At 45.1% G+C, this 18152-nt stretch overlaps 1 protein-coding gene across 1 annotated transcript in view; it reads left to right on the top strand.

The window, feature by feature from the left end:
- TESMIN (testis expressed metallothionein like protein) overlaps positions 1–18152 on the top strand; it is a 39070-nt gene that overhangs the window by 1031 nt on the left and 19887 nt on the right. Inside the window, exons 2-5 of the mRNA XM_003798297.2 lie at positions 770–928; positions 3493–3613; positions 6936–7012; positions 11568–11659. Of these exons, the coding sequence (XP_003798345.1) occupies positions 770–928; positions 3493–3613; positions 6936–7012; positions 11568–11659 (449 nt within the window). The remainder of the gene's footprint in view (positions 1–769; positions 929–3492; positions 3614–6935; positions 7013–11567; positions 11660–18152) is intronic.

Below are 18152 nucleotides of genomic sequence, written 5' to 3' on the forward strand. Positions count from 1 at the left end.
CTCTTCTCAGGGGGATAGCTTGAGGCTCCATCTCAAAAAAAAAAAAAAAAGAAAAAGAAAAACATGTGAAGGGGCACGTTTCAGGCCATTTTAAGGGAAGCCCCTTAGCATAGGGGGCTGTTAAGCAGCAAGAGAGGCCCTTGACCAACTGGGGACTCTTCTCGGTTCTGCAGACCATATTTTAGGGGAAAAAAAAAAAACTTTTTTTGAGACGGTCTCAAGCTGTTACCCTTAGTAGTGTGCCTTGGTGTCACAGCTCACAGCAACCTCCAGCTCTTGGGCTTAAGCGATTCTCTTGCTTCAGCCTCCCAAGTAGCTGGGACTACAGGCTCCCACCACAATGCCCAGCTATTTTTTGATTGCAGTTGTTATTGTTGTTTTAGCTGGCCTGGGTGGGGTTTGAACCTGCCAGCCTCCGTGTATGTGGCCAGGCCCTACCCACTGACTTAAGGGTGCCGCCCACAGACTGTATTTTTGAAATAGCGCAAACAACGAAATCACTTATCCACGCCTCATAGACAAATGGTTTTTGTCTGTAGAGTCCTCAATCCCCAGGGAGTCTGGTCAGACCATTTGTCATCCCTTCTTGTTGCCTCATAGAGTAATAGTTTTAGAAGCACCAGTGTGGAAGAGAGGCGTTAAGAATGAGGGTGCTTCTTCTTTTAAAATGTAACTTCACATGGAGCTCAGCTTTAAATTTTCTGTATTATGCAGTTCCGAGAGCAAGTGTCTACCATGTGTTCCCTAAAATGACGATTGCTTTTCTTAGGTTGAACTAAAGGAAGCAGGCGGGACTCTGACAAGTAACAATCCAGAGGAGACAACTCTTCAGAATCCTCTTGCTCAGGAATCGTGCTGCAAGTTCCCATCGTCCCAAGAACCAGAGGACGCCTCTGGCTGTTCTTACAAGAAAGACTTGAACCCAATGGTAATTATGCCAAAGAAACTATGTATGATTAACATATTAAATATTGCACCCTTGCTATCTCTGTTCATAGATTATTTCAGTCCTTGTTTTTTGTTCTCTTTACTTGTTGAAATAGCATTTTGACTTGTCTCATCCATCAAAGAAAAGGACATCAGCTAGAGTCTTTCACACTTCACATCTAAGATTCTCATTTCTGTCAATCTTAGCAAACCTAACAAAGATTAGGATGTTGCTGTATTTAAGGAAAGTAAGCACGAGTCACATCAGTCTATCCTGAGTTAGGGACTGGGCACTGCGGTGGGGACTGGCTGAGCCTGCGTTGGGGTATCGGTGGAGGGTGGGCTGAAGCTCTGTGGCTTTAGGGCAGAGGCTGCTGCCTTTCTTAATGTCTTCTGGTTTCTAAAGATAACAACTAACACATAGGATGTCATCAGTCACATCTATGGTTTATGTAACATTTTTTCACCTTGATTATTTCATTTAATCCTAACAACTCTGTAGGGTAGGCATTACTTTTATTTTATCCCTTTTGTGGATAAGAAAACAGAAGTTATGTCGTCTACGTTTGTCCTCCCAGGTGGTGCATCTAGACTCCACAGTCTCACTGTGGTGAGGACTAGGAATGGGGAGCCAGGGAACCTCACCCCTACATTCCCTTAGCAAAGCACTTAGGGACCAAAGAACCGATGCTTGCCCTTCACCTGGCAATTCTTTATACTTGGAATTGAGGTCCTAGCTCTAAGGCATAGACTTTAACAAGAAAATACTTGAAAATGAGCTCATCACAAATTTTGGCTTAGCTGCAGCATATACCATTACTCGCCTCTGTTGCTAGTCCTATTTGGGGTCTTGGGTTCGGAGAGCAGAGCTTTTCTAGGGTCCCCAAAGTGGGTCAGCGGGGAAGTCTCTGATTCCCCTAGACTACAGAGTGCTATTAGCACACTCCCCAGAAGGCAGGACAGAGGCTCCTGTGTGGGTCGGGTCCAAGAGTGTGCAACGGATAGAGGCTTGGAAAGTCCACTCTGAGTCTTTTCCCCATTTTTTTTTTTTTTTTTTTTTGAGTGTGTGTGTGTAGCTGTAACTGTTATCTTCCACATTCGAATACAATTCCAGCTGAGCACCAATGCTGGCTTCTTAACAGGTGATGTAAGTTTTGATCCAGTGATTTGCTCTTCGCTGCCATAGTAGGTTCTGGTGTGTTATTTCGACAACACTGGTCCTTTATTCTAATTTGGTTTTTTCCTATCTGGATTAAGCAACATAAGCATAGAAACCACAGCTTCTGTGTAGTTGCGGTTCTGCCTTTGAAACTGGTAGCTGTGCAGGCAGAAATAAATCATGGCTTTTGCCTTTGTATCCATGACGTGTAGCCTAGAACAGAGCTAGGCACACAGTGAGCCCCATCAGTGCTTTGGTTTTATTGGTGGATTCACCTGGCTCACTGAGGCTTTACTTAGACTCAGAATCCAAATGGGTGCCTGGGTGCAGTGGGTCACACCTGAAATCCTAGCACTTTGGGAGGCTAAGGTGGAAAGATTGCTTAAATCCAGGAGTTTGATACCAGCCTACGCACCATAGTGAGCCCCCATCTCTACAGAAAATTTTAAAAATCAGCTAGATCTGGTGTGTATCTAGTAGTCTCAGCTACTCAGAGGCTGAGGTGGAAGGATTTTTAAGGCCGTGAGTTTGAGGCAATAGTGAACTATAATTGCACACTACCCTCCAGCCTGGGCAACACAATTCTGGGATTAACCTTTCGAAGCTGGACTTACAGCAAATAAAGTAATCGTACACTTTTTTTTTTAATTGTTGGGGATTCACTGAGGGTACACAGAAGTAAACGTACATTTTAAAAATCCCACATCTTGGCTCGACACTTGTGGCTCAAGTGGCTAAGGTGCCAGCCACATACACCTAAGGTGGCGGATTCAAATCCAGCCTGGGCCCACCAAACAGCAATGACAGCTCCAACCAAAAAATAGCTGGGCAGTGTGTGGGTGCCTGTGGTCCCAGCTACTTGGGAGGCTGAGGCAGGAGACTCCCTTGAGCCCAGGAGTTGGAGGTTGCTGTGAACTGTGATGTTACCCAGGGCAACAGCTTGAGGCTCTGTCTCAAAAAAAAAAAAAAAAAATCCCACATCTTAATGTGTGTGTGGCAGGAAAGAATTACTAAGTAAAATTAGGCCATTCTAAGTATGTGCTCAGTTACAGAGAGGGAGTAGGGGCACAGCCTTTCTAAGTGTTAATCAGGTCTGTTAAACTGGAGTAAGGGCAGGCCAAAGGAAGTGCTGGCATATAGTCACCTGACCCTAAACTAAATCTCGGTGGTCAGACCCTGTGGAGAAAGACATGTGCAGGAAGTTCACCTTGAATACATCTCAGGAAGAATTTCTGGGAAGTTTTTTGCCCCTTGGCACCTCCAGAGAGCACATTATTATAGAGTAAGAAATAGAAAACAGATCTATTTGGAGGTTAAAGTTGTTTTATCAGATGTGAGTTTATTTAGGTTCATATTATTGGAGTTATTTTTTAAAACTGAAATCTGATCACTGTTTTTCATTCTAGGTGATATGTCAGTTGAAAGGGGGTACACAGATGCTGTGTATAGACAACTCTGGCACGAGAGAACTAAAAGCACTTCATTTGGTTCCTCAGTATCAAAACCAAAATAATTATCTACAGTCAGGTACAAAATAATTTAAAAAATCGTATCATACATCATAAGTAATTAGTAAGTATGTATGGCTTTGTACATTGAATAAAAATGAAGCAGCCAGGCTCAGTGCATGTGCTCAGTGGTTAGGGCACCAGCTGCATACACCAGGGCTGCTGGGTTTGAACCTGATCTGGGCCTGCCAGACAACAACAACAATAACAAAAAAAATAGCCAAGTGTTGTGGCAGGTGCCTGTGTCCCAGCTGCTTAGGAGACTGAAGCAGAGAGTCACTTAAGCCCAAGAGTTTGAGGTTGCTGTGAGCTATGATACCATAGCACTCTACCAAGGGCAACATAGTGAAACTCTGTCTCAAAAAAAAAGTAACCAGTTAGGTTATCTAATGGGCAGTTTGGTAGACCTCTTAGTTCATATGAGTGCGCTAAGAATAGAACAAAATTTATCTTTATAAACTAATTTGTATGTCTTGTATGGACTGTCTCAGATTCTTAGATAGCTCGCCTTCACATGACCTGGCTACAGAAAGCTTTGTGGTCCCCACTAACACTGCTTTGTTAATAATCCCACAAGTGGGTGAGCTGAGCTGTCTCTAGATTGAAACCTTTCTCAGATTGGCTTGGTGGGGGGACTGTTCAAGTGTGCTGTCAGTGATCTATGTTTTAATGTAAACACCTCTCTTTTTTTTGAGACAAGAGTCTCTGTTTGTTGCCCTCGGTAGAGTGCCATGCATCACAGCTCATAGCAACCTCCAACTCTTGGGCTCAAGTGAGTCTCTTGCTTCAGCCTCCCAGGTAGCTGGTACTACAGACACTCACCACAACGCCCGGCTATTTTTTTTTTTTAGAGACAGGGTCTCACTCTGGCTCAGGCTGGTCTTGAACTCCTGAGCTCAGGCAATCCACCCGCCTTAGCCTCCCAGAGTCCTGGGATTATAGGCGTGAGCCCCCTCGCCCATCCTAGATGCTAATTTTTGAAAAGTGGGCATCTCTGTGTAGACTAGACATGATCACATCACTCGATCTTGAGTTAGCCAGAATATTACATTGTCAGATGACTCACTTTCTTTGCCAATAATTTTAAACCAATATTGTATCCAAATGTAGTTTCACTGGCCTTTGGAGTCCAGGGCAAAAAGACAAAGTGTGATTCCTACTTTGTCCTGACAGTGTCTTATATCCCTGGACAGAGAAAACATCTTCAGTTTAACATTTACATTTACTTTTTTCATTGAAGAAGCTGGAGTTGGGGCTTTGACCTCAAGAAGCTCTTTGCTACAGATTAGCTACAGATTTTCTAGTTTGGTTCCCTGTAGGTAGGTGTTGCATATGTGATCTACTTTGCTTTCTCCTGACACACAAGAGTCCTAATGACTTAAGATCTGCAGAGGATCTTTCTAATTCAGTTTCCTTATCACATAAGCATAGCACTGGTCTCCTTTGTATGCTGTGTACATAGTAAACACCACCAACAAAAATGCATTATGCTGCCTGAGGCTAGATTTCCTCACTCAAAGGATGCCTAAACTAGAGAAGGAAGTGTGTGCAGCCTGGCACATGCTTCAGAGAAGTAGGATGCATTTCTCTTTCTGTTTAGACTCCTGAGCATGGAGGTTCACAGTACCCTTAGTGAAGGGTACTGGGCTGGCGTACCCTTTTGATGGGCTGGGTGTGGTGGTTCACACCTGTAATCCTAGTACTCTGGAAGGCCAAGGTGGGTGGATTGCTTGAGCTCAGGAGTTTGAGACCAGCCTGAGGGAGAGCCAGATCCCATCTCTACTAAAATTAGGAAAACTGGCTCAGAGCCTATAGCTTAGTGGCTGGGGCACCAACCACATACATTGGAGCTGGCACGTTTGAACCCAGCCAGAGCCTGCCAAACAACAATGATAACTACAACCAAAAAATAGCCAGGCATTGTGGCAGGTGCCTGTAGTCCCACCTACCTGGGAGGCTGAGGAAAGAGAATTGCTTGAGCCCAAAAGTTTGAGGTTGCTGTGAGCTATGACACCATGGCACTCTACTGAGGGTGACATAATGAGACTCTGTCTTAAAAAAAAAAAAAATTAGTAAAAGTAGCTGGGTACTGTGGCAGGTGTGGTAGGTGCCTATAGTCCCAGCTACTCAGGAGGCTGAGTCAAGAGGAGCTCTTGAGCCCAAGAGTTTGAAGTTGCTGTGAGCTAGGATGCCATGGCACTCTACTCGAGTGACAAAGTGAAACTCTGTCTCAAAAAAAAAAAGGCTCAGCAGCTGTAGCACAGTGGTTATGGCGTCAGCCACATACCCCAAGACCCGGCAGATTCGAACCCAGCCCAGGCCGCTAAACAATAATGGCAACTGCAACAAAAAATAGCCAGGCATTGTGGTGGGCACCTCTGTAGTCCTAGCTACTTGGAAGGCTAAGGCAAGAGAATCACTTAAGCCCAAGAGTTTGAAGTTGTGAGCTGTGATGACATGGCACTCTACTGATGGTGACATAGTAAGACTCTGTCTCAAAAAAAAAAAAGAATGCTTCTGATGGTGTTCTTAGGCCAAAGAAATACCTGTCAGTTCCAACATTAAGTAGTTTGATCCAAATAACTTAATAAGTATTTATATCCTAACTTAGTAACCATTGAGAAAAAAGAAAACCTGTTAATTGAAAGTAGTTCAAATGGTGTCCAACTGATGTCGTTGGGCTTTCTTTGAAAATATAAAATACCTACGGGGTGTCCAACCTTTTCTTTTTCCTGCTGCATATTGGAAGAAGAGTAATCACGGGCCACACATTAAGTTCACAAATACTAACAAAAGCTGTTGAGCAAAAAACAAAAAAAAGTTTGTGCGTAATTTTTGTGACATCTAGCACCACAAATAAGCAAAACAGGCCTCATATAATGTATGTAGCACTCAAGCTGCAGGTCGGACACCCCTGATAGAAGAAGCCAGACATTGTGTGCAGGCCTGTAGTCCAGCTGCTCAGAAGGCTGAGGTGGAGGATGGGTTGAGCTCAGGAGTTCAAGGCCAGTCTGAGAAACGTAGCAAGACCTGACCTATCTCTAAAAAAAATGAGCAAGTTTTCTGTGGCACCCCAGGGTACCTTGCCACAATTTGGGAACCTGGAAATGAATACATTTTTAGCGTAGTAGACTGTCCCTGGAAGCTCAGGTCAAGTAGCTTTATGATTAAAAAAATAATAATAATAACACTGACCGGAAAGGTTTTGTAACAGCCAGGATTGAGATAAATAAACTTTGCACATGATAAATCCATGATACATTTGTATTTTTGTGTTTGCTTCCATGTAGAAGTGGAAAAGGAACAATACATGCTATTACTTTTAATTGTCTTCCTTACAGATGTCTCAAAACCAATGACTACTTTAGTAGGAAGATTTTTGCCAGTACCAGCAAAATTAAATCTCATTACACAACAAGTGAGTCATTGTTTTAATAAAAAAAAAGTACAGTTGGGCATTATTGTCTCTTGAAATTCTAATTGTAATCACTGAGGAAATATAATTTATCTTTCATTTGAAAATCAAAAATGAAATGTTTACCAAGAATCAATCCCTTCACTGTGATAGACGCTGTGGGATGGGTGGGGTCAGTCCCAGACATGGTTCGTTGCCAACTATGTGAAGCTGTTTTGCATTCTACAACCTCTAGTCCAGCATTCTGCCCCATTTGCTAAATTTGTCCTTTGTATCCCTGCCCTCAGCACATGCTACCTACCTGTCCAGAACAACTCTCAACTTCCTGAGTACTATGAAAATGCTTTTTAAATCTTTGCTTCTATGATTATACCATAAATGATATATGACATGTAAGTAGAAGACAAATAAGCTCTTTTACCCAAGTCTTGTTGTGAAGTGTTACCTCCCGAGAAGAGTCTTCCCTAACGCCCCAGTGTCATTGTCCCAGCACCTGTCTCCTGACAACACTGTCACAGTCTGATGATTTTTGGTGGATGGTCTGCGTCCATCCATGGGAATGCAGGCTCCCCAGGGGCAGAGGCCAAGTGTGTCTTGTTCATCTCAGTGAACTGGGAACTGGCACAGAGCTGGGCACATGCAGGACGCTCACTCCTCTTTCAGCAGGGCAGGTGCTCTTCTGAGCACTTGGGTTACATCAGTGAGCTTAGTAAACCAACAAAATACACAACTCTGCCCTTCTGCAACTTACATTTTAGTGCAAGAGACCGACAATTAGCAAATCTAATAGGTCGATTTTATGTTGGGAGAGCAGAGATGGGGAAATGGGGGTTGGTGGAGGAAGAAGGCAGTTTGCATATTTAAGCAGGTGGTCACAGCTCCACGGGGAAGGTTACATTTGAGCAAAATCTCAAAGGATGTGAGGGAATGAGCCAGGTGATTAACACATGGAAGAACCTTCTAGGTAGAGGAAATAGCACAGGCTTCTGGTAGGGTGGCCGTGTGGAGCCCAGTGGGCTGGGTTGGAGTGAGCTAGAGGAGTGTAGCAGGGAAGAAGTCAAGACAGCAGGGGGATCAGATCATGGCATTCACTCTGCTTGCTAAGGGACTGGTGGGGAGGTGGGTTCTAGGCAAAAGCAGGCAAGCCTATATTGCAATAATCTTGGTGACCCCTGGTGCTGTCTGAGACCTGGTGATGGCAGGGCAGGTGGAGCGAGCAGCTTCTCGGGGTTCTTTGGAGGTTGAGCCAGTAGGATCTGCTGATGGATTGGATGTGAGGAAGAACTGGGGGTCTGCCCAACATTTTCAGCCTGTACAAATGGAAAGACAAGAGTTTCCATCAACAGAGATGAGATAGTGTAAGTTTTGTGAAGGTGTCCAGGAAGTCCATTTGGACATATTGAATCTGAGATATCTTGGACATCCAGGTAAAGATGTTGTGGAGAAAAGTAGAATAAGGAAGATCTGTGCTAAAGAGATGAAGCTGAGTCCCTACTGCAGAGCTGGCATTTAGAGTCATGTGAATAGGGCCAGGTACAGTGGCTCACGCCTGTAATCCCAGCACTATGAGAGGCCAAGGCAGGTGGATCATTGAGCTCAGGAATTTAAGACCAGTGTGAGCAAGAGCAAGACCCCTTCTCTACTAAAAATAGAAAAACTAGCCATGACTTGTGGTGGGCCTGTAGCTGGACCTGTAGTCCCAGCTGTTTGGGAGGCTGAAGCAAGAGGATTGCTTGAGCCCAAGAGTTTCAGGTTGTTGTGAGCTATGATGCCTTGGCACTCTACCTAGGGTGACAGAGTGAGATTCTGTCTCAAAAAAAAAAAAAAGTCATGTGAATAGTTGAGGTCCCTAAGGGAGTATGTGTAAATGAATGTTTGTTGAATGAGTAAATTAAATATTTCTCAGATAACTAGTTGGCAGGAGGTGAACAATCTGAGCAGTGATATGGCAGGACCTGATTGGGAGTCTGTGTGGGGACTGCACAGAACCTCTGCCGTTGCTCTGCCACACGAGTCAGCCACCTACCAGGGAGGCCCACGGGGCACTGGCTCATAGCCTCCTGCCTTTCCCACCTCCTCCCCATCTTGCCTTGACTGTTTATCGCTGTCCCCACTTTGGCTCCCTAACCTTCTAATCCAGTGTGGACGTCAGGGCTCATTCTTTCAGGGATGTATTTGCTACATGCTCAGAGTGCTCTGCTTCCTCACTATGCAAAGCATGTGCCTGGGTGGGCAGCATTGCAGTACCAGTGAGCTGGTTAGAAAGCAGAATCTCAGGTCCCACCCCAGCCCTGAGATTCAGATCCAGCGGATCAGAATCTGCATTTGAACAAGATGCCCAGGTGACTTGTGCACAGGGTGTAGGCAGAGTGCCCCAGCTCTGAGCTGACTTTCCCTACTCCTAGGTGGCTGAAAGTTGCTCAAGAAAACTCAGGGATTCTAGCCTAACGCTGCCCTGAGTTTATGGCCTGTATTTTGGGACATCTCTTTTTCTGTGCTATATTTTGGGGCTAAATAAGAGAGGGGAAAGGTAATTTTACCTGGTTTATGTAAATGCTTCAACCTTGAGAACTATGAAATCCTTTCTCCAAGAGAATGTAGAATACATCAGACTGCCACTTGGAGACACAGGCCTAACCATTAGGTCCCTGGGTAACTGCAAGAGACACCTGTGTCTGCACCCTGTGAACACACCTCTGGGCTGAGTGACAGAGTGACAGAAGAGCCCTGGGGCTCAGGAAGGGAGATGGCCCAGAGTCTCTCTCAATATCTTCCAGCCTTATCAAGCAAGGATTACATACAATTTTAAAAGGGGCCAAAAGAGGGCGGTGCCTGTGGCTCAGAGGAGTAGGGCGCTGGGCCCCATATGCCAGAGGTGGCAGGTTTACCCTGGCCAAAAACTGCAAAAAGGGGGGGGGCAGAAGAGAAAAAGTGAAGAGGATAAAGAAAATGTGTTTTCTAAGATTATACTTCTTAAAGCTTATTTTTAAAGTCTTAAGAGGGTGGAGGGGACAAGGATAAGATGTTTAACTGTGGTATATGCAGATAATCTCAAAAGATAATTTTATCCAATACTTTTACTTCTTTAAGATTCTGATAAACTCAGGTTTTGCTCCCCATTCCTTTCCTGTAACTAATAACCTTTGTGAGCCATGCTAATAATATAAAGGAAAAAAAAAGAGACAAGAGAGCAAAGGACATGACTAATGCAGAGATTATATTACACACATTGCTTCTGAATTCGGTCAAAGCTGACTACAAAATACTTTTTGAATAGATAAAAAACAGTAGTTGCCAATGTTAAGATCTCTATGTTAAAACTAAGAACATAGGGCTCGGCGCCTGTGGCTCAAGCAGCTAAGGCCATATACACCTTGAGCTGGCAGGTTAGAATCCAGCCTGAGCCACCAAACAACAATGACAGCTGCAACCAAAAAATAGCTGGGCGTTGTGGTGGGCACCTATAATCCCAGCTACTTTGGAGGTGGAGGCAGGAGAATCACTTGAGCCCAGGAGTTGGAGGTTGCTCTGAGCTGTGACACCATGGCACTCTACCCAGGGTGACAGCTTGAGGCTCTGTCTCAAAAAAAAAAAAAAAAAAACTAAGAACATAGTAACATTTTTAGTTTATTACAAATGTAAATTTGTAATTGAATTTATTTCACAATTTAGAGTTCACAAGAATGAAAGTGTTGGCTCGGCACCTATAGCTCAAGCAGCTAGGGTGCCAGCCACATGCACCGGAGCTGGCGGGTTGGAATCCAGCCTGGGCCTGCCAAACAACAATGACAACTACAACCAAAGAATTGCTGAGTGTTGTGGCGCACGCCTATAATCCCAGCTACTTGGAAGGCTGAGGCAAGAGAATCGCTTAAGCCCAGGAGTTGAAGGTTGCTGTGAGCTCTGATGCCACCGCACTCTACCCAGGGTGACAGCTTGAGGTTCTGTCTCAAAAAAAAAAAAAGAATGAAAGTGTTCCAATATAATATTCCCAACCAGCTGACTGACAGCTGTGCGAATTGGGGAGTGTGGCTGGGGCCCTGTGTCCCTCACATGCTCCCCTCTTTGCCTACAGATTCTGGGGGGTTTTCTCACTCCAGGGCACCCACCCTGTAGCCAGGCCGGTTTGTGAGGTGACTCTTGAGATGTTAGTGGATTCGTTGTTGTAATCAGGTCTGGGCGCGGCTGTAAAGGGTTTGTGATCTAAACCTCTTCAAGAAAAGAATCATTTGTATCAGTACCCAACAGCTGGTGGGCAGAACTTTTAAAACACCTGCTAATTTGGCTTGGGGCCGTAGCACACCTGACCTGGGCCAGCTAAACAACAATGACAACTGCAACAAAAAATAGCCGGGCGTTGTGATGGGCACCTGTAGTCCCAGCTACTTGGGAGGCTGAGGAAAGAGAATCACTTAAGCCCAAGAGTTTGAGGTTGCTGTGAGCTATGACTTCATGGTACTCTACCGAGGGCGACATAATAAGACTCTGTCTCAAACAAACAAACAAACAAACAAAAACCCTGCTAATTCAAAATATTGTTGCCTTTGGCTTTATACAGCTTGATAACGGAGCCTTACCATCTGTAGTCAACGGATCTGCTTTCCCCTCGGGATCAGCTCTTCCAGGACCACCAAAAATAACTTTGGCTGGGTAAGGATTAAAAGCAATACATTGCTACTTATTTTAATGTAAGAGTTTAAGAGGCTTTGGAATACAAATGTGATTTTCTTCTATGCTATAAACTAAGCTTTACCTGCATATCTTCATGACTTTTAAAAAATTATTTTCTACTTTAAGCAATGCCACTAACAATGTCGCTGTACTCGCCTGGTTTATTGTTATTGGAAAGGCTGAGCCTTAGTCTCCTCCGTCTGTTCCTATTCTGCTACCTGCTGTCCCTGTCAGTGTCAGAGGCTTGGTACCATTTAGAGGTCTAGCTTGGTTTCTCATTGATTCAAACTATGCTGGTCTGTTTCTTTTTTGTTGTTATCAATATAAGCAATGATGTGGCAGCTACTTAGCATTGGTGGTGGTCTGTAGAATCTCCTGCGGGCCTCTGCCTTCCACGCTAAGTCAGCTCCTGCTGTGTGGCAGGTACTAACACATGGATCTGTAGTCACCATCTCCAGGTGAATATGGGCTGCACTGGGACTTTGGATTTTAAAGTTGTATTTATAGTTGGACCTAATTATAAACTAACCAAGTTGTCAACCGTGTCAGGTTAATAATTCGTGTGCTATTGGTGGCCTGGGCAACTCTCCCTGTTCATTGAGCCCTGTCACTGGTAATGGACATCAGTCTGTTCCTGCCTGCGCCAGGTTTTTGGCCTGCAACCTCATGCAGACCTACTTTCTGAGGCCTGGACGATAGCAGGAAACCTCCAGAGGTTTCCAGGCTGCTGCAGAGTTCTGCCATGGCACAGAGCTTTAGGATGACCTTGGTGAGAGTGAGGAGAGCATTTGGGGCAAGAATGAGAGGCTGTGATGGGAGCTACTGCGTAGGGCTCTGGAGACACCACATTCCATCAGCACTTTGACCTCAGTGTTGTGGCTGAAGGTGGCGGCTGCTCACGTGACTTGCTCCTTCAGTTCTGGCAGTGATTCTTGGAGCTGGCTGTGTGTGCGATGCTGTGCCACAGCTGGTGACTTCCTGTTACTCTGGTGGACTAAAGACTAGAAGGAGCCATTCTCCCTGCCTCGCCGTCCTGGAGTGATGGGCCAGTGAGGGTGCATTTCGTGTCTCTGTAATTGGTCATCTCATCAACAAAAATGACTTAAACAGCATCTGGATTCTGCTAGTAGCATTGCATCTTCAGTTACCTGGGGTGATATGAGATGTCACGATCCTGAAGATGCTCACTTATCTTTCGTGTAATCTGGGGTCTGCTGGTAACATCGGTGCATTGCTGTGTGCGTGACTGTGTACAGGACACTCATGGACTCTTGACATTTGCAGCACTTTAAGCGCGTGCTCTGAAACTCGCAGGGCCACTGAGGCTTTGCTGCAGTGCAGCTGGTGCGCGTTTTCATGCAGGAGCATGCTGAGGACGTTCCCGCCTCCACCCCCCTTCCTCACCCCCTCTTCTTTCCTTCCTCCTCCTTCCCAAGCTATACTAGATTTTTCTTTATTTTGAAGTAATTATGCAAGTTAAAAAAGATTTTTCTATTATAAATGATGTGCCAGAAATAACATGAGCTTTGTGTTTCTATTTCTTGATACAATCAATTACTTCATTTGATTTTGCTCCACTGAAATGTCCCCGTAGTTTTTACCTCAACATCCACAGGACAGATGGTCTGAAGGTATTGTTGTGTAGCAGGAAGGGGGCAGTCAGAGAACTGTTTGCTGCTTATTTCACTCTGTGTGAGTTCCCAGCCATAACTCTGCCCCTTTTACCTCTTGAAAAGAAGCTCTGACAACCCAGCATTCAAACATCTCTCCCCTAGCAGATGACATAGCAGGTCAGCTTGGGCCTTGAGACCAAGATCTGAAATGCATAAATTGACCCAATTGTCATTCTTTAGAGTTGGGTGGTGAACTGGCTAACTTATTAACTAGCTTATCATATTAAGAAAAATCCTTTTATAATAATAAAAACTCATGCCCTGTCTCTCTGTATAGCTTTGATAATCTTATTACCAGTCAGTTAACAAATGTGAATTCTGACCTTGTTGATGCTATTGTTTTTGGTACCATGATGAAGATCATAATAAAGGATATTTGAGGGGCAGCGCCTGTGGCTCAAGGTGTAGGGTGCTGGCCCCATATGCTGGAGGTGGCGGGTTCAAACCTGGCCCTGGCCAAAAACTGCAAAAATAAATAAATAAATAAATAAATAAATAAAAAACAACCTACCTCACTGAAAAAAATACATATATATTTGAGAGTCTGTTTCTCTGGAAATTTTTTTCTTAAAGATTAGGTTATATCTCACTGTGGTATAATTTATTTATAATGCTTGCCTGAGGCAGAGTTGTCCAGACCTCTTCTAACTCTTATAACTCTTTAGAATTAGAAGAGTTTTTAGAGTGGCACCAAGAAAGAGTCCAATATAATTAGAACTGTAGAAGCATTTTTCCACTTAGATCCCACTCCAATCAGCTGGCTCCTGCTCCCTCACACTTCTCGGGCTCCCTCCTAATGGAGTGTCGCCATTCATGCTATTATTTTAGCTGAAACATCCCTTTGACCAATAATGAAACTTTACAACATTAGAAGCTGCTGTCAAGTTTTGCCTTTTTCAAAAGTATTTTGTTTTAACTTCTTTCATCTGTATTGAACTATCCAGTCTCTTAATTTCTGTGTCATTTACAATTAGTAAAACTGTGCCAGTTGATTGTATACTGTATGTTCTCTGATTTTTCATTTGTGTGTGTCTCATGTCCCCAGTTATTTGGGGGATTCCTCCAGGACAGGCAGTGTAAATTTAAAAGAGTTATTTGGGGTGTCTTCTGAAGCATTTATCAGTTCTGGCTACCTTTGGACAAGGAGCGGCAGGCCACCCTGGACCCCAGCTCAGGGCAGGTCTGAGGTGGCCAAGGGCAAGAGCAGTTAGGTAGGTGTTATGGCCCCTCTCCTGAGCAGGCCTGGGTCTGGCCCACAGATGAAGGCAGGGGGTGAGATAGCTAGACCTGCCCCCTGCAGACACCCACAGGGGCAGAAAGCTGCACCTCTCCTGTCTAATGGGACACCCAAACTAGATGAATACTGAATGAATGCTGCAGTCAGTGACAGAGTTTGGGATCGTTGTCTATAAAATGGGAGATATTTCAGAAGAAGTAACAATTAGTGTGTCCATGTGTCTAGGTACCATGAGCTGTTCACAGTAGAGGGTAGAGATAGGTCCCTAAACAGATGCACAGATGGTGAGAACAGCGGCAGAAGACCAGTGGCCCACCGACAGGTGGTGTCCATGCCAGGGTGGAAAGGGGAGCGGCCGGGTTAAGATGGCTCAGGACTGACCCCAGTCTGGACAGCTAGCCATCAAGTATGCACATGGGCCACAGAGTACAAGGGACAGGGCAAGGGAGCTCACCTGTCTTCAGGATGTTTGCATTAATTATAGCTACACCCCAAATGGCACGGAGTCACTCCTGTGCTCCATGTGGTGGCACAGGACTGTCAGTAAGCATCACTCTTGTGCCAAATACTGCTCTCATTTCTGTTGGAAAGCCAAGAGCATGTTGTGTCCTTGCTATAGCCAGTGCATGGCAGAGATGAAGCCAGCATATGTAACCTCCAGGAGGATGTTGCGAATGAGATAGACAGACCCACGTCCTCCGTGCCCAGGGACAGCCCTCATCACCAGGGGTGTCTCTGCACACGGCTCCCCTGTTGCCCTTCTCGCGTGACTCCTATTCTTAGCTCCCGTAGTTCCCTCACTTCTGGGAAGTTCTCTGGAACTTCTCCTGTGTTGAACCTGTAGCCACCCTCATACTTAGCAGCATCCAGAGACACATTAGAGAAGGAGTTTGTATCTCCTCCTCTCATGTCCCTGGAGATGATTCTGGGCTAATCCCCTATGCAGTTAGGAGGGAGTGGTAATAATCCCCTCCTACAAGGAGGACAGTCCCCAGTGATCACACAACACCCTTGAAACGTGCTTTGATGTTGTCAGTAACGTTACAGTGTGTACAGCCTGAAATGTGCTAAGGAAAATGTGAACAATGGTTTATCATTCTTTCACTCACATTTCCCATTAGTGTTTAGGTTTTAGAGGGAATAAAGACCTATTTGGTAAGGGGAGGGACACACAAAATACAGGTTTAAACAGGTCAGGGAAGACGCTCCAGGCAGATTTCCTGAAAAGTGTGAACGGCAGTGGGATCCCGCTCCCCACCCACCGCCAACTCCCTGGTGCGCTGGCTGGGTCTGGCAAGGCAGCCCCATCACACTGTCAGCTTCCCATTTCATGATAAGGCCCCTGTAAATAATACCTGTAACTGTCTGGTGTTGAAATTCTGAGTATTTGTTGAAAAACACCAGCTGCTTAGTTAATTCTCTTTTTAAAGGGCAACCATCTGAATACATTTTCTTTTTTAATCTTTATAGAGTAACTCTTAGTTCATGGGACACAAAGTCTAAAAAGCCATGTAACTGTACCAAATCCCAGTGTCTGAAATTGTAAGTAATCACAAATCCTTCATTATTAAGTATGAAATAAGGTTGTTTAGAAGTCAGTCAGTAAGTGAAGCACAATCTAGACAAGACGTTAACGGTCAGCAATAAACATGTTACAGTTAATTCTCAACAGTCGTGTCCTGCCCCTCATTGTAAACCAGAATAGCAAGAAAAAAGCCACTTTTGCATGGACCTGGGTCAGATTTTTCTGTGTTATTTTGGCCAGCTAACTTAGTAAGTGACACTGCTCACTCTTCAAAAGAACATGCTTTTTGGCCCGGCATAGTGGCTCACGCCTATAACCCCAGCACTCTGGGAGGCCAAGGCGGGTGGATCCCTTGAGCTTACGAGTTTATGAGACCAGCCTGAGCAAGAGTGAAACCCCATCTCTACTAAAACCTAGTTGGGTATAGTGGTGGGCACCTGTAGTCTTGGCTACTGGGGAGGCTAAGGCAGGAAGAGCTCTTGAGCCTAAGAGTTTGAGGTTGCTGTGAGCTGTGACTCCATAGCAGTCAACCCAGGGCAAGAGAGTGAGACGCTGTCTCAAAAAAAAAGAAAAAAAAAGAAAAGAAAAACAAAGGAAACGGAATGTACTTTTCTTGGGTTTTGGTTTACATTCTCTAGCCCTTCAGACAAGTACTGAGCATGGTCATTATAATTGTGCATTAACTGTAACATTTCCAAATCCTATTTTGTAAAAGTTTGATGAATTTGTTTATATTGAAATTTTCTCAGAAAAATTCTCCCCCAGGAGTACCAACTCCTAGGAAGCTGAGTCAAGAGTAAGGTAGGACAGATTGTTAAGCAGAATCTTGGCTGGGAAGTAGACAGTATGGCTGAAATGCAGGTGGACCCAGTGGCCATGCAGCACTCTGAACTTAGCTTTCTTTCCCCCCCTGCCAGATTTAGCACCTGTTGTTTGTGTTGTGGGCCTTGCTCTCAGCACTGGCTGTGGGCTGCTCACTTTCTGCCCTTATATCTGCCTTAACCCTAAGTTGCATGTTGAAAGGGGAGAGTATGTCCTAGAGCCATGTCTGACAACCCTAACCACAGTCTCCACGTGATTTTTCCATTGCAGAGCTCCTGCTGAAGTCATTGAGAGCTCCATTGATGGGACAGTGATGTGGGGGTGCAGAAATGGGTAAAAATCCAGGAGCCCATGAAACTTGGTTCACAAAACAAAACTGAAAAAACAAATTGATTTTTTAAAAAGTAATGCTGCAGTCTAGGGTTGACTGATTTGCACTGTCACTGGTTTAGTCTGTGAGTACAAGCCACGTGCCTCTCTGAACGTTGGAAACGCCAAGAGACAACTGATCAGGAAACTAACTCAGCTCTGGGTGAGGAGGACAGAGGGAGAGAGCCTGGCCCATGTGATGGTGTCGAGACAGAGTGGCCTGCCCAGATGGAGATTCCTGACATGGAGGAGGACCAGGCGTAGTGTCCAGAGTGGACAGAGCCGTGCAGGGCAGAGGCCCCTCATGGAGAGGGACTGCTGAGCTGGGGGTGGGCGCTGGGCGGGTAACATTACCATGAAGCTTAGACAAGGTGTAGACTGTAATCAGGGACAAAGTGATGTGACCCCAAAGGACTTGGAAATGACTCTCTAAGAAGGGTTTTACTTACTGAATGACCTCATACTGGAAGGCCAAAGAATAGCTACCTGCCTAGAAGCAGCTTCCCAACTTAATCAGTGACTAACACACTAAAACAAGAACTTACCATCCCCAGGAGATTGGTCAGCTTTGGAACAGAGGAAAGGAGGCTCAGGGTGCAGTGCTGCCAGGGGGCAGAGCCACACTGAGGATGAGGCACTGCTGCTTCTTCCCCCAGGAAGTGGAGTGTGCAGCAGGCGGGAGACTGGAGCCCGCTCAGTGTGCCTGATGCCTGTCCCGTGCTCAGCATGTGACTGACCAACCGTCTAGCCAGCATCCAGCTTCTTCAGTAGCTGCATACTGAGAGACCAGGGGCCCTGGTGGAGAAAGGAAGGGCACGTTATTTCCATCATAAATTAAACAAGGCA

Source organism: Otolemur garnettii, unplaced genomic scaffold, assembly GCF_000181295.1.
Source record: "Otolemur garnettii isolate 467f Iridium unplaced genomic scaffold, OtoGar3 scaffold00134, whole genome shotgun sequence".
Classification (NCBI taxonomy): Eukaryota; Metazoa; Chordata; class Mammalia; order Primates; family Galagidae; genus Otolemur; species Otolemur garnettii.